The 14,888-nt window shown below is 54.4% G+C and overlaps 2 protein-coding genes across 4 annotated transcripts; one reads left to right on the top strand and one right to left on the bottom strand.

Annotated features, from left to right (window-relative positions):
* The first annotated feature begins 312 nt into the window (after positions 1-312).
* Positions 313-4,200, top strand: ENDOG (endonuclease G). The gene is made up of 3 exons (XM_025261802.3): positions 313-1,205; positions 2,360-2,469; positions 3,853-4,200. Exons 1-3 carry the CDS (start codon positions 699-701, stop codon positions 4,133-4,135), a joined length of 900 nt encoding a protein of 299 aa, XP_025117587.1. The 5' UTR covers positions 313-698; the 3' UTR covers positions 4,136-4,200.
* SPOUT1 (SPOUT domain containing methyltransferase 1) lies at positions 3,584-13,590 on the bottom strand. Of its 3 annotated transcripts, XM_006065342.4 has the most exons (13): positions 13,536-13,590; positions 12,903-13,357; positions 11,821-11,866; positions 11,372-11,497; positions 8,283-8,442; positions 7,957-8,046; positions 7,804-7,853; positions 7,452-7,582; positions 6,299-6,371; positions 6,093-6,191; positions 5,518-5,620; positions 5,211-5,358; positions 3,584-4,357 (listed from the first exon to the last, which is right to left on the bottom strand). In XM_006065342.4, the coding sequence occupies exons 2-13, from the start codon at positions 12,936-12,938 to the stop codon at positions 4,289-4,291; spliced, it is 1,131 nt and encodes a 376-aa protein (XP_006065404.1). In that variant the 5' UTR covers positions 12,939-13,357; positions 13,536-13,590; the 3' UTR covers positions 3,584-4,288. The 3 variants fall into 3 exon arrangements, with proteins under 3 accessions (XP_006065404.1, XP_044782364.1, XP_044782363.1); XM_044926429.2 differs by lacking the exons at positions 12,903-13,357; positions 13,536-13,590 and adding an exon at positions 12,797-12,861; XM_044926428.2 differs by lacking the exons at positions 12,903-13,357; positions 13,536-13,590 and adding an exon at positions 12,713-12,737.
* Between the last annotated feature and the right edge of the window lie 1,298 nt (positions 13,591-14,888).

Here is a 14,888-nt window from a genome sequence, read left to right on the forward strand (position 1 = left end):
GATACATGGATAATTTTCTTGATGCAGAGTTTTGTGTATTGTCTCTCCCCCCCACCCCACCCCCCCCGCCCCATTACCTTAGGTGGTGAGCAAGCTGCTGTATGATTTAAAAATATTTTTATGACCTATATTCTATCTGATGTGCTAAAAATGTCCAAAACCAGCCCGTTTCTGAGTATCTTACTTATTCCCCGGCCTCTGTCATAAGGAATACGGTAGGGAATCCTTGCATTCCTGATTTGTTTTCCCAGTTCATTCGTGTAAATTAGGAGGTAAGAACTTTTTTTTTTTTTTTTAGGGATCTTCATTGCGGAGTGGGAGGGAACCTCCGTGGAGACCGAGGGGGCCGGAACGGGGCGGAGCCGGTTCCGAGACGGCCAATCATGAACCGTGGTGGTGATGCCACGCCCCCTCCCCTCCACTCCGCGTCCTAAAGGGGCAAAGAAAGGGCGTCCGGTCGTCCGGTTAGGTGGGCACAGACCCCCAACTGTTGGACTATACAGTACCTCGGAGCGTTCGTGAGTGGAAGGTACCCACGTTCCGCCGTCTCACGCCTCCGCTCCGCTCCATCCCCGTGGTGGGCCCCCGCAGGCCTGTGCGGCTCCTTTAAGAGCCTCCGGGCCGGACGCCCGAGGTCGCGGCGTCCCTTCAGCGCCGCGGGCCGGCCCTCCTTCCGCGCTCGGCCACCATCCGCGGCCATGCAGTTGCTTCGGGCCGGCTTGACTCTGGCCCTGGGCGCAGGGCTGGGTGCAGCTGCAGAGGGCTGGCGGCGGCAGCGGGCGGATGCGCGGGCGACGCCGGGGCTGCTGAGCCGGCTGCCGGTGCTGCCAGTGGCGGCGGCGGCGGGGCTTCCCGCGGTGCCCGGGGCTCCCGCGGGTGGCGGCCCGGGCGAGTTAGCCAAGTATGGGCTGCCCGGGGTGGCGCAACTCAAGAGCCGCGCATCGTACGTGCTGTGTTACGACCCGCGCACCCGCGGCGCGCTCTGGGTGGTCGAGCAGCTGCGGCCCGAGGGGCTCCGCGGCGACGGCGACCGCAGCTCCTGCGACTTCCACGAGGACGAATCGGTGCATGCGTACCACCGCGCCACCAACGCCGATTACCGCGGCAGCGGCTTCGACCGCGGCCACCTCGCTGCCGCGGCCAACCACCGCTGGAGCCAGAAGGCAATGGACGACACCTTCTACCTGAGCAACGTCGCGCCCCAGGTAACGCCTGCGCCGCCCCCCGCCACCACCCCCCACCCCGGCGGAGGAAATCGATGCCAGCGCTCGCCTCTAAGCCTCGATTTTCCCCTTTGCAGAATGGGAGAGTTGCCGAGTTGTGCGCCCTCTAGGTCAGGCGCCTGGCCACAAGCACCGCGCGCCGCCTGCGTGAGGGATGGAGCAGTGGGGCACTGAGCACCCACTGCTCTCTGATCTTAATCCGAGGGCCCTGGGCGCCTCCCTGAAATCAGGATAAAACTGTTATTCACCTGCCTCTTGCAGTAGCGCCGAGGAACTGAAGATAACTGTCTACATACATGAAAGTACCGGGCACGCTTCCTGGCTCTTGGCAAGCATTTAGTAAATAAGAGCTATAATGAGGAAAGTCTCAGCGAGACAAAGTGACCGACCTAGGGTCACACCGTGGGAGGAGACCTAGGCAGTCTGTCTAGGGGACCCTGAGCTTTTTTTACTCCATCGCCCTACCCTGCCTGCCTTCCGGGAGTAAAAGGATAGATAGGTGCCCGCAGTGGCTGTTAGGAGCAGTCACTGTGCACCCTGGACTAGCCGTCCTTCCTCTAGCCCTGTTCCCACCAGGGCCTGACAGCCACCTGGAGATGGATGGTGGGGCTCTGAGTGAGACTTGTGAGGTCCCAGCTTCTGAGCTGACTGGTGCTCACCCAGGAGCAGAGACCCCCACCCATTTGACTGGACACTGTGCTGAGGACCTGAGAGCTCAGGTGGTGGAGTCAGATTTCTGACCTTCCCTGCTGGGCTCTGCAGTTCAGACTTTGGGAGAAGGAAGGGAGAGATGGTTGAAAGAGCTGGTCTTCCCATGAGCTCCCGGGGCAGGAACAAGTCTGTTTCTCTCTGGGAGATTTGCCCTTTCATAGGGCTCTTTGGGGCTGAGAAACAGCTTGGAGACCTGGGATGCTAGTTCTCCCAATCTGGGTTGGGAGCAGTTAGCACCGCTGTGAGCTGTCTGGGCCAAGTGACTCTCTTTCCACGAACCTTCCTTTCCTCTGCATGCTTGTCCCCAACCCCACCCCGCTGCTGGAACCTTCTGGCTCTGTGCTAGTGCCTGCCCCTAGGCCTGGGGCAGCCCTCTGACTACAAGTGTCCCAGCCAGTCTCACAGAAGCCCCTCTCTCCTGCCAGGTGCCCCACCTCAACCAAAATGCCTGGAACAACCTGGAAAAGTACAGCCGCAGTCTGACCCGCACCTACCAAAATGTCTATGTCTGCACCGGGCCACTCTTCCTGCCCAGGTAAGGCTAGAGCTGGGGGGGCCTGGGGACAGGGGCACCTCCTGGTCACCCCAACCATGTGTCAAGACCGCTAGGTCCCCATTCATCTGGTTTCTGGGCAAGTCTGTCCATTCCTTACCTTAAGCCCCCGATTCTACTCTACAGAGAACTTTGGGGTACCCACATCTCTGCCTGTGTGTACCAGGCCCTGAATCTGCCCTTGTTCCTCTCCTGTATCATCGCTTGTCACAGCCACCTAACTCATGTTCTGCCCAGATAGCAACCCTTGCACGGGGTTCTCACCTTCCGCCTCCTCTGCTAGGGGCATCCCTTCCTGAAGCCAGCTTTGAACTCTGTCTTCCTGACGCTGAGCCTTCACTCTTGTCCCTGTGCAGCTTGCCTGGCCTCCCAGATGGAAGGACTGAGCTCCCCTGGGCTTGCTGGGTGATTTTTCTGCTGAGGACTGGGATGAGTGAGGCAAGGGACTGTGGCCAAGCAGCTGGCTCTGCTGGGGTTGGAACCCAGGCCCTGTCACCTAGTCTCTGGGCTTGATTTTGTTTAGTTGCTCAGTTGTGTCTGACTCTTGTGATCTCATGGACAGAGGAGCCTGGTGGGCTACTGTGGCTACTGAACTCTGCCAGGCTCCTCTGTCCATGGGATTTCCCAAGCAAGAATACTGGAAAATTGCCATTCCCTTCTTTAGAGGATCTTCCTGACCAAGGGATCAAACCCACATTGTCTTGCATTGGTATGCGAGTTCTTTACCACTGAGTCACCAGCAAAGCCTCAGTCTCTGGGTGCCCTGGGCAAACAACCTCAACATCCTCTCCTGTAAAATGGGGATAATACCTGTTATCTACCAGATGGTTGTTTAAGGGACAGTGGGATGGTGGATGTCACCCTAGTAAGGACTCAGCACAGGCTTGCCGAGGCACTGATACACTTTAATTGGGCTGCTGAAATGGAGTGGACTCCTCAGAAACTTAGCCCGAGTCACCTGTCCAGTGTTCTGGGCACCTGCTCTGCCCCAGGCCATGTGCTGGTGCTGGGCATTCTGCTATCACATCCCCCGCCTCCACAGGGAGAGATAGACATTAGTCAAGTGTCCACAAGGAGGATGTGAATGAAGGCCCGATTCTTTCTGCAGTGTTTATTGCCACCACCCACTCTCCTTGAACACAGTGTCGGGCATGAGGAAAACAGGGGAGGAATGAGTCTCTACCCTGCCGGAGCTCCCAGTCTCCTGGGCGAGCCAAGCCAGAGAAGCCTCATGCGGAGAGGGTGGTCCTGCAGGTGACACAAACTGGAGGTCCAATCAGGGAAGGCTTCCTGGAGGTGGTGGCCTTGGGTCTGAACAAGCCCCCTGGGAGTCCTGAAAGGCCATGTGCCTGGGTCTGCTCACAGGACGGAGGCTGACGGGAAGTCTTACGTGAAGTACCAAGTCATTGGCAAGAACCACGTGGCGGTACCCACCCACTTCTTCAAGGTGCTGATCCTGGAGGCAGCAGGTGGGCAGATAGAACTCCGCTCCTATGTGATGCCCAACGCGCCGGTGGATGAGGCGATCCCGCTGGAGCGCTTCCTGGTGCCCATTGAGAGCATTGAGCGGGCCTCTGGGCTGCTCTTTGTGCCAAACATCCTGGCACGGGCGGGCAGCCTGAAGGCCATCACTGCGGGCAGCAAGTAAGGGCAGCCCCAGCTGGACTGTGGGCTTGAGGGGCTGAGTCAACTGAAAAGTCTTTATTTTTGGAAGCAAGTCTCGAGTATGTTTGTCCAGGTAACCCGTGGGAACCTCTGGCTTCACTGCTGCTTTTCTGCCATCCTGGGCCCCACAGAACCTTCAGCTGGGCTGGGCACCTGCCTGGGTAAGGCCAGGCTGCAGGGCAGCCAGGGAAATGAGGATGGCCTCCTGGAAGACAAGCAGAGCAACAGGCTGTGGCCCCATCGCCCAGGACCCCAGCCCTTGGCATATGCTGCCATCAGCAGGGTCCGGGGCAGGCGGGTGGGGAGGTGGGAGACAGGTTCAGCTTCGCCTACTGTCACTGGCCACCTGCAGGCCCTGCCAGGAAAGGGCCTCACCTCTCTGCTCCTCAGTCTCCTCGTCTGTAAAATGGGGCTGATCATAATACCCACCTCCCAGGGTCAGCCGGGGAGGGGGAGGTGATGGGCAGGAGGGCCCTCGGAAGTGCGGGAGCAGGGGTTCCTGCCTGAGGCTGGAAGCGCACGGTACCCGGCCCTGGCCAGGCTCCCGGGGACAGGGAGACTGAGGCTGTCCATGTGTCTGGTCACTGCTGTAGGCACCCCAGCAGATGCCTACAGGCACAGCGTTCCATGCTGCCCAGGTGGAAGGCTCTGAGAGAAGGTTGCATCCTGTCCCCCTGGAGACAGGTGCCGGCGAGGAGGGCTGCCTTGCCCACCACGGTCAGACACAGGGAGTGTGACACGGAGCATACAGCTAAGGAAACAGGCCCAGAGCAGGGGTGGTGGGTGTCCTGGGTCAGCCAGCCTGGGAGCAGCTGGACGGGCACCAAAACCAACATTCCTGGCTTCCAGCTCACTCTTAGCTTGTCTCTGCTGTAGTTCTGCTGTAGGGAGAGGCTGAGGGGGTGAGGGGACCACCCCAGAAGGCTGGCTCAGGGCAGCCCCGGACGGGATGAGGGACAGGGAGAGAGCTGCAACCCCCTTGGCCAGAGAGAGGGGCTCTGGGCCCTGCTGGTGGTGAAGAGGCAGGGCCGGGAGGTCAGGGAGGTGGGTGGGCTCACCTCTGTGCGGATGGTGCGGCTGCCCTGGTTGGGGCAGGTGTTGACGTACAGGTCGAAGAGGACGCTGGGTTCAGCCACCTCCAGGTTGGGGTCGGCATCCACTCCAGCTTCCAGCCCCTGGAGGCCCCCAAACACCACGAGAGCGTGCCTGCTGCCCACAGGAGGGGATCACTGGCTGCCCATCACGGCCCTCTGAATGCCACCCCCAGGGTTCTCAGCCCCATACGTAGCAGGGGCCCAGCCCGTTCGGCTGTGTCCCCGCCAGTCCGGTCCCCTGCTCCGTGCCCTGCCCCCTGGCTGGACCCACCTGAAGTTGGGAAGCTGGGCAGAGGCCACATCTGAACCTCGCTCTGACGTCCCGATGGTCAGATCATAGCCGTCCTGGAAGGGGGCCTCAGCAAACACAGCACCTGCCGGGGAGGCCAGCTCACTGGGGACCCTGTTCCCCCCAAGCCACTGTCACTTGGGTCTGTGTGTGTGTGTTGGGGTGGTGGTGGCGACAAGGGAGCCACAGCCTACATTCCTGCTGGAAAGTCAGGGATGGAGCGGGCAGAGACCGTGCCTGAGCTAGCTTGGAGAAACAGCAGAGGCTGGGGAGGAATGAACTCCAAAAACAAATGGCATACCTTTGACTCCTCTGGCCCTTTTGCCCCCATTCCCAGCCCCACGGCAGACATCATTAAAGATGCTTTGCCTCAGGAGTCCTTAAAAGCATCCCAGGCAGTGCACTCAAGGCCCAGAGAGGCAAAGGCACTTGCCCAAGGACACACAGCGTGTTAGCAGGATTAGTATCCCAGTCTGCCTTCTGGGTCAAGCAGGGCTCTCTGAGGTCCCCCAGAGAGAGAGAAGACAGATGTTCGTAGGAGGAGGCTCTGTGCTTACTGAGGCAAGAGGCCAGGCGGACTGTGTAGCCCCAGTAGAGACCAGCTTTGGTCCGAGGGTCCTGCGACGACACGACCTTCCCCCGGTAGGTCTTACTTTCTGGAGAGGAAGCAGACACGCTGTAAAGATGGGGTGAGGGGACAAGGAAGTGGAAGCAAGTGGCTCTGAGCCCGCAGGCTGGCTGGGCTGGGGACGCTTTAGGATACCTGGGAGCTGGTTCTGGTTGAGCCGCACTGTCACCCGAAGTCCAGGCTCCAAGTTCTTGTCTATCTTCACCTCCTGGGAGAAAGCCAGAAAAAACCTGCTGCTCCACCCCCACCCCCAGTGCAGGACAGCAGGGTCACTCCTCTCCCAGACACGGGGGCATCTCAGGGGTCCAGGTCACCCTTGTGCCCTACTCCCCAGCGCCTGGGGCCAGACCTGCTCACAAAAGACCATTCTTGCAAAATGACTACCCCATGATATGGGTGAAAAGGATCAGTCCAGGCCTGGCACAAAGCAGCAAGTATTTCTGGGATAAAATCCCAGTTTCCTACATTTTGGGGTGCTTAAGTGGTCACTTAACTCCTCCGAGCCTTGGTTTCCTCATCTGTCAACAGAAGACTTTCCATGTACATCTGCTGTTACACCGCACGGGGCCCGGCACGAAGTGAACGCTGACCACGTGCGAGCTGTGATGAAGGGCCCCTGATGTCGCTGTTGTGTCCCAATTTATGTATTTATTTGGGCCTCGATGCACAGCTTGTGGGATTCTGGGATCTTAGTTCCCTGACCAGGGACTGAACCGGTGCCCTCGGCAGTGAAAGCTCAGTCCTAACACGGGACCACCAGGGAAGTCCCTTGTCCCAATTTTGAATTTAGAATGGCTTTCTCCTTGGAGGGTTTCACATGTATTTCTCCGTTCATCTGAGTCTGGGTATACTGGTCTGCTTTCGGCCAGTTCTCTCAGGTCTGTTCTTTTTGAGGGGAGGGGATCCCCACACATTTAAATGTTTCTGCCTCCGACTCTAGGAGACATGAGATTAATAGATGGGAAATGAATGCTCCAATCCAGAGCTTGGCATCACACTGGAGCAGCCCCAGAGAGACTCTGAACTTGATTTTGCAGAGTTTTGTTTTGGTTTGTTTTTAGCACAAGGGCTCTCTTCTGTTGATATGCTTTAAAAAAAAAAAACCAAACCAGTAAATTTTGCTCCTGGCTCTATCTGTTGAGCCCTATTTTAGGCAATTCTCTGGCTCAAATCTACATCAGTGGGGGCCTGGCAGGCAGAGAGGCCCGGGGCCAGGGATCCCCTTACGTGCCCTCCGAACCCAGGGAGTGTCTGGGAAGCATGTCTCAATACCCACTCCAGTTCCTACCTTCTTCATGCCACAGTTGACAAAGGAGCCCTGGCCAGGCCGGGTGGGCCGGTCCACCACAACACCCTCTCGGAACTCAGATTCCTCATCTTGACGCATGTGGTGAGGGCTGTCCAAGGGGTTCAGGAGCCCTGCGGTTGTAGAGGGGCCAGGAAGAGTCTGGGAGGTGCAGAGGCGCACGGGGGTGACGGGGGGTGGGGTGGGCGGGTGATGAGGCTGGGAACCCTGGTCCAGGGCCCAGCTCAGTGTGCCATCAGGCACAGGTCTTGCTTTCCCAACTGGACCGTGAGTTCTCAGGGCCTGGAGGATGATCCATGCGAAATGGGGGTCAGGTCCCCTCCCCCAGCCTTACCTGCAAACTGCAGATCCTGATGCTTGGGGAAGAAGGCCTTTCTTAGGTACCTAGGAAAGAACGCAGAGCTCAGGAAGTTCCCAGGGAGGCCATGTCCCACCCAACCTGCACCGTGACCGCCCCTCCGCTCAGGTCTGGGAGGTCTGTCCTTACTGTGGACACTCCAGGTATTGCAGTATCCGGGCCAGCTGCACGCACGCCTGCCCCTTCTTGCCAACTCCCCTGAATTCCCCCTCCACAGTCCTAGGAGAGAAAGACAGGGGTCCAGCCCACCGGGTTCTCTTCCAGAGCTCTCCCACCCCAAGTATGACCTCAGCAGTGCCCCTGCTTTGCAACTCGACCCACCAGAGTGACAGTGGGGGCATTCAGACAGGATTCTCGGCCAGGCAAGAAGGCGGGGAAAGAAGTGCAGCCCAGCCCATCCTGGCTGCCCCTCCCTTCTCCCTGCACCCGCCGGGACCCTGCTGGAGGCCCCTCACTTGGCATCGTGGCCTTCTTCATCGAACACCACGATCTCATCCACACAGAAGATGGCACAGGCTCTGGCGATCTGGCCAGCCAGGTAGGTGCGAAGCTCTGGTGACTGGGCATTGTCCAGGATAGAGCCTGGCAGGGCCACGCTCAGGGTGTAGTGCCGCCCTGCGGAGGACAGGGGTGTTCATAGTCAGCTGGAGCAGCCAGGGCCATCTCTCCCCTCCCTTCCTCTAATCCTAGGGCCTAGAGTTAGAAAGTTTTCTTACTGGAAGTAGCATAGATTCCCTCTCCAGATCTCAATCTCCCCAGGAAGAAAATGAACTTGGGGGTCTCCAGAGCTCCCATAAACAGGATGTACCACTAGCTATGACAGGGAGTGGTTAGAGGCATTGACCTATATTCACATCCTCTGCTCCCTACTGCCTCAGTTCTCCAGGCATCAAAATGGGATAATAATGAGAGTTAGTATTTATTCTTACTGGACATCCCCAGTGGTCCAGTGGTTAAAATTCTGTGCTGCTAATGCAAGGGGCATGGGTTCAATCCCTGGTTGGGGAATTAAGATCCTACATGTTGCAGAGCAGCCTCCCCCAAATTAAAAAAATAATAATTCTTAGTGCCTTTTATGGGTATAAACTTAACCAATAACCCTAGGAAGTAGGTACTACCATGATCCCCACAGACAGTCGGGGAACCTTTAGCCTAAAGAAGTCAAATACATGACCCAAGGTCACACAAATGGCAAAACAGCTAACTTCAGAAGAAGCACCACACTTTCGCTCCCAGAATCGTCCAGAGGGAGCCACATGAGATAAAGGGCTTTCCTGGCGTCTGAGACAGCAGGCGTGCTCGGCTTCTGTCCCCGCTGTCACCACCGCCACTAACAACCACTGGGCTCACAGAGTAAAATAAGGCCCCTAATACTCCCGACTAAATACCCCTGAAACTCAGCGGGGGCCACAGGACTGGAAAAGGCCAGTTTTCATTCCAGTCCCAAAGAAAGGCAATGCCAAAGAGCTCAAACTCCCACACAATTGCACTCATCTCACACACTAGCAAAGTAATGGTTAAAATTCTCCAAGCCAGGCTTCAGCAATACGTGAACGTGAACTTCCAGATATTCAAGCTGGTTTTAGAAAAGGCAGACGAACCAGAGATCAATTTGCCAACATCCGCTGGATCATCGAAAAAGCAAGAGAGTTCCAGAAAAACATCTATTTCTGCTTTACTGACTATGCCAAAGCCTTTGACTGTGTGGATCACAATAAACTGTGGGAAATTCTGAAAGAGATGGGAATACCAGACCACCTGACCTGCCTCTTGAGAAACCTGTATGCAGGTCAGGAAGTAACAGTTAGAACTGGACATGGAACAGATTGGTTCCAAATAGGAAAAGGAGTACGTCAAGGCTGTATATTGTCACCCTGCTTATTTAACTTATATGCAGGGTACATAATGAGAAACGCTGGGCTGGAAGAAGCACAAACTAGAATCAAGATTGCCAGGAGAAATATCAATAACCTCAGATATGCAGATGACACCACCCTTATGGCAGAAAGTGAAGAAGAACTAAAGAGCCTCTTGATGAAAGTGAAAGAGGAGAGTGAAAAGTTGGCTTAAAGCTCAACATTCAGAAAACTATCTGGTCCCATCACTTCATGGCAAATAGATGGAAAACAGTGGAAACAATGGCTGACTTTATTTTTCTGGGCTCCAAAATCACTGCAGATGGTGACTGCAGCCATCAAATTAAAAGACGCTTACTCCTTGGTAGCAAAGTTATGACCAAGCTAGACAGCATATTAAAAAGCAGACACATTACTTTGCCAACAAAGGTTCATCTAGTCAAGGCTATGGTTTTTCCAGTGGTCATGTACGGATGTGAGAGTTGAACTATAAAGAAAGCTGAGCGCCAAAGAATTGATGCTTTTGAACTGTGGTGTTGGAGAAGACTCTTGAGAGTCCCTTGGACTGCAAGGAGATCCAACCAGTCCATCCTAAAGGAGATTAGTCCTGGGTGTTCATTGGAAGGACTGATGCTGAAGCTGAAACTCCAATACTTTGGCCACCTGATGCGAAGAGCTGACTCATTGGAAAAGACCCTGATGCTGGGAAAGATTGAGGGCAGGAGAAGGGGACGACAGAGGATGAGATGGCTGGATGGCACCACTGACTCGATGGACATGGGTTTGGGTAGATTCCAGGAGTTGGTGATGGACAGGGAGGCCTGGAGTGCTGCAGTTCATGGGGTTGCAAAGAGTTGGACACAACTGAGCAACTGAACTGAATACTCCAGAATTTTGGGTCTGACCAAGGAGGAAAGATACAATTTGTTAGGGTAGATGCAGATGTACAGAAGGACACAATGTGGGATTAGAAAAACCAGGTCCAGAAGTGCATGGATTAAGCAGCCTCACTTCTGTAAAACTGTATCTATATACTTCTTTCCCTGGATAGAAGTGGGTGTTAACAGCTGGGGGCTTCCCTGGTGGCTCAGGTGGTAAAGAATCTGCCTGTAATACAAGAGACCCAGGTTCAAAACCTGGATGGGGAAGATCCCCTGGAGAAGGAAATGGCAACCCACTCCAGTATTCTTGTCTGGAGAATCCCATGGACAGAGGAGCCTGGTAGACTACAGGCCATGGGGTCGCAAAGAGTCAGACACAACTCAGCAACTGAATAAGACAACACACCAACAGGCAGATTGTGATTTGGGGAAATAGATCTGGATGGAAATGTGGCATAAAAATGGAGAGTGAAGTGACCTAGCAATATGGAATTTACAGTTTTGTAAGAAATTAAAATTTGTGTATAGAATAGCAGTTGCAAATATTCAAACAATAAAGTCTGGCTAAAGGAGCTTTAAAAAAAGTAAAATCAGCCATTACAATGATGAGGTTCTAGAAGTTATGATATATGACACTTACCCTCCAGAGAACTGAAATCCACCTAAGTAGGAGGTTAGGGCTCAGCTTTTTGGGTCCCTCCCATTTTCCAAGCCTCAGTTTCTCCATCAGGACAAGATGTCTGGGCCCAGTGGCCCCTAAGGGCCCTTCCGCCCTTCTCTGCCCTGCCCAGGACCCGGCTTGCTCACCCCGATCCTCACTCTGGGCAGCTGCCTCTTCCTCCTGTTGGCGCTTTGCCTGTTCCTCCTGCGCTCGCTGCCGCTCCAGTTTCTTTGTCATCTTGAGATCCTTCCACTTCTTTTTCTCCTCTTTTTCTGGATAAGAGGACAATTGGTGGAGGGAAGAGTGACTTGGAGGTGGAAAGACTTGGAACAGCCCCGGAGGTGGTGTCCTCTCAGTAGGTCAGCCTGGGGACTCCAATGCTGCCTAGAGAGCAGCCAGAAAAGCCTTCCAAGGCTTCTGGCCTCCTTGTCCCCATTTTGGGTACTAGTAAGACCTAGAGGGGACAAACCTGGTGGCTTTTCCCCAAGATTCAGCTGTGCACTGATGGGCAGTGGGGAGGTAAGCACAGACACTTAGCTCTCCATTGGGCCCACTCCCGCCAGGGCCCACCTCCACCCCCTAGTCCCCAACTTACTCTGTTGCTTCCACTTCCGCCACTCTACCCTTTGGCCATGTTCACCCTGGAGAAGGAGTTGGGGCAGATACAGGAGTGAGGCTGAATGGTCACACCTGAGCTGGGGCGGGGGAGGTGTTCCCACTTGCTGCTCCCCAGTTGTCTCCTCTGTTTAAATGAGCTGTTGTTGGTTAGTCGCTCAGTCGTGTCCAACTCTTTTGCGGCCCCATGGACTGTAGCCCACCAGGCTCCTCTGTTTGTGGGATTCTCCAGGCAAGAATACCTGAGTGGGTTGCCATTTCCTTTTCCAGGGGATCTTCCTGACCCAGAGATCGAATCCGAGTCTCCTGCATTGGCAGGCAGATTCCTTACTGTCTGAGCCACTAGGGAAGCCCCTTTAAATGAGGGTGGTGAGGAAACGAGGGGCACCCCCCCACACACACACACACACACAATACTGCCCAAGAGAGAGCGTCAGGAGGGCAGGGACATGTACCCCCAGTGCCTGAGACCATAGCTGGAACATAGTAAGCATTCAGTAAATTGTTAAATGAGTTCCTACTGGAGAGAAGAGGAAATAGGTTCAGGGGGACAGGACTTGCCCACTGCCGCCCTGGTTATCAGAAGAGATACGCCATGAAAGGGCTCGGGAAGGAGCCAGGTCCCGCCTCCCGAATCCGAACCCCGGGTAGAGTTGCCACTAAGGACTCCGGCAAGGTTGCCATTGGCCATAAGGCAATGGCAACCCAATCCAGTACTCTTGCCTGGAAAATCTCATGGGCGGAGGAGCCTGGTGGTCTACAGTCCATGGGGTCGCGAAGAGTCCGACACGACTGAGCGACTTCACTTTCACTCCGGTAAGGTAATGAGTTACCAACGCTGTGCCGGCTGCGACTCAAACCCCGGTTCCCACCTCCGCTGCTCATCGGCACAGGGGTTACTGAGGCCACAAGCAGGCAACAAGCTCGGGGGCTCCGGCCGCGGAGCAGCGACGAACCTGGAGCTGGATGGGGGACTCGGCCCCGCCACGGGGCCCCACGCGGCTCTATCTCTTAACCCCAGCCCCGTGCCCTGCCGCGGGGCTCGCACATCCCTCCACCTACCGGACCACAGGGCCGCTTCCTCGCGCGCTCCGCCATGTTCGCCGAACGCCGTAGGCCCCGCCCGGCCAATCAGACTCACCCCTTCCGGCAACACCTACTTCGAGCCGTCCAATCGGAGACCCAGTGGCGCGCGTGGGCGTGGCCTAGGTGCTGCGAGGTTAGAGCACGTGGACAGGGGAGGGCTGGAGGTGCTAGATGGGCTGCCTGGGGGCTGATTGGGGTGGGGGCGGCATCCGGTGAGCTGGAGCTGGAGCTGGCGCTGGTGTAGGGACCGGGGCGGGGTGGGGGTGGGGTGGTGGTGATGTTTAGCTCATCTCAGGCCTGAGTGTCCCAGTGCGCAGAAACTTTGGACTACCAGAGCGCTGCCCTCCGGCTCGGGTCGAGCACGGAAGTCAAACATCAGCTTGGTTTTGTACATGGAGTCTTGGGGCCCGAAGCTGGAGTGTGATTCAGACCTGGCAATAATTAAATCCAATTATAGATTCGCTCATTTACTCTTTTAATTATCACACTTGATTATTTTAGAGAACAGTTCAGTTCAGTCGCTCAGTCGTGTCCGACTCTGCAACCCCATGGACTGCATGCAGCACGCCAGGCCTCCCTGTCCATCACCAACTCCCGGAGTGTACTCACACTCAGGTCCATCGAGTCGGTGATGCCATCCAGCCATCTCATCCTCTGTCGTCCCCTTCTCTCGCCTTCAATCTTTCCCAGCATCAGGGTCTTTTCAAATGACTCAGTTCTTTGCATCAGGTGGCCAAAGAGAAGACTTGGGTTTACCAAAAATTGAACAGATAGTTCCCACAGACTTTTCCCTCAGTTTTTGTAATTAACATGTTGCCTTAAGGTGTACATTCGTTACAGTTCATGAACCGATATTGATGCTTTGTTCATAGTATACGATAGGGTTCTCTCTTTGTGTTGTACATACTGTGGGTTTTGGTAAAATACCTAATGTCATATATCTATCACTGCCATGGAATTCTCCAGGCAAGAATACTGGAGTGGGTTGCTGTTTCCTTCTCCAGGGCATCTTCTTGACCCAGGGATCAAACCTGGGTCTCCTGCATTGCAGGCAGATTCTTTAGTGTCTGAGCCACCAAGGAAGCCCCTGTCATTACAGTATCATACAAAATTGACTCACTGCCCTAAAAATCTGTGCTCCACCTATTTTCCCCACTCCTCAAGCCCCTGATAACCACTGATCTTTTTTTTCTAACTGTTTTTATAGTTTAGCCTTTTCCAGAATGTCATATAGTTGGAATCATACAATATGCAGCCTTTTCAGACTCCCTTCTTTTATTAAGTAATACATATTTAAAGTTCCTCCCTAGCTTCTAGTGGCTCGATATCTCATTTCTTTTTATTGCTGGATACTATTCATTGTATGGATATGCCAGCATGTCTATCCATTCACCTTTCAAAGGACATTTGGTTGTTTCCAGTATTTGGCAATTATAAATAAAACTGCTATAAATATTCATGTGCAAGTTTTTGTGTGGACCTGACTTTTCAGCTCATTTGGATAAACAGCTGGACGTCTTATTGCTGGATACAACTGTTAGACTATGTTTAGTTTTGAAAGAAGTCACCAAACTGTCTTCCAAAGTAGTTACATTCCATTTTGTTACATCTCATTCCTACTAGCAAGGAATGAGATAGACTTTCCTTTTTAAATGATAAATTTGAGTCAAGTCATTCAATCAACAAATATTTATCAAGCTGAGCCTGTTTTGAGGCAGGAACTCCTGGCAGTGCTGACTGCCAGGGACACAGTGGTCAGCAAAAACAAATATTGATCTGGAGTTTACAACCTAGTAGAAGAGAGATTAATTTCTAATTCAATGTGTGTGTTAACATTATAAGGGTGATTGTGTTTACTTCACCATTCCCCCTCGCCCATATCTTAATGAAATGCAAACTCATTTACACATCTCAAGTTGGCTGAGGTTACTCAGTCCAAGACTTGAAACCTCTGTAGAGTCA

This window comes from Bubalus bubalis, chromosome 12, assembly GCF_019923935.1.
Source record: "Bubalus bubalis isolate 160015118507 breed Murrah chromosome 12, NDDB_SH_1, whole genome shotgun sequence".
Taxonomy (NCBI): domain Eukaryota; kingdom Metazoa; phylum Chordata; class Mammalia; order Artiodactyla; family Bovidae; genus Bubalus; species Bubalus bubalis.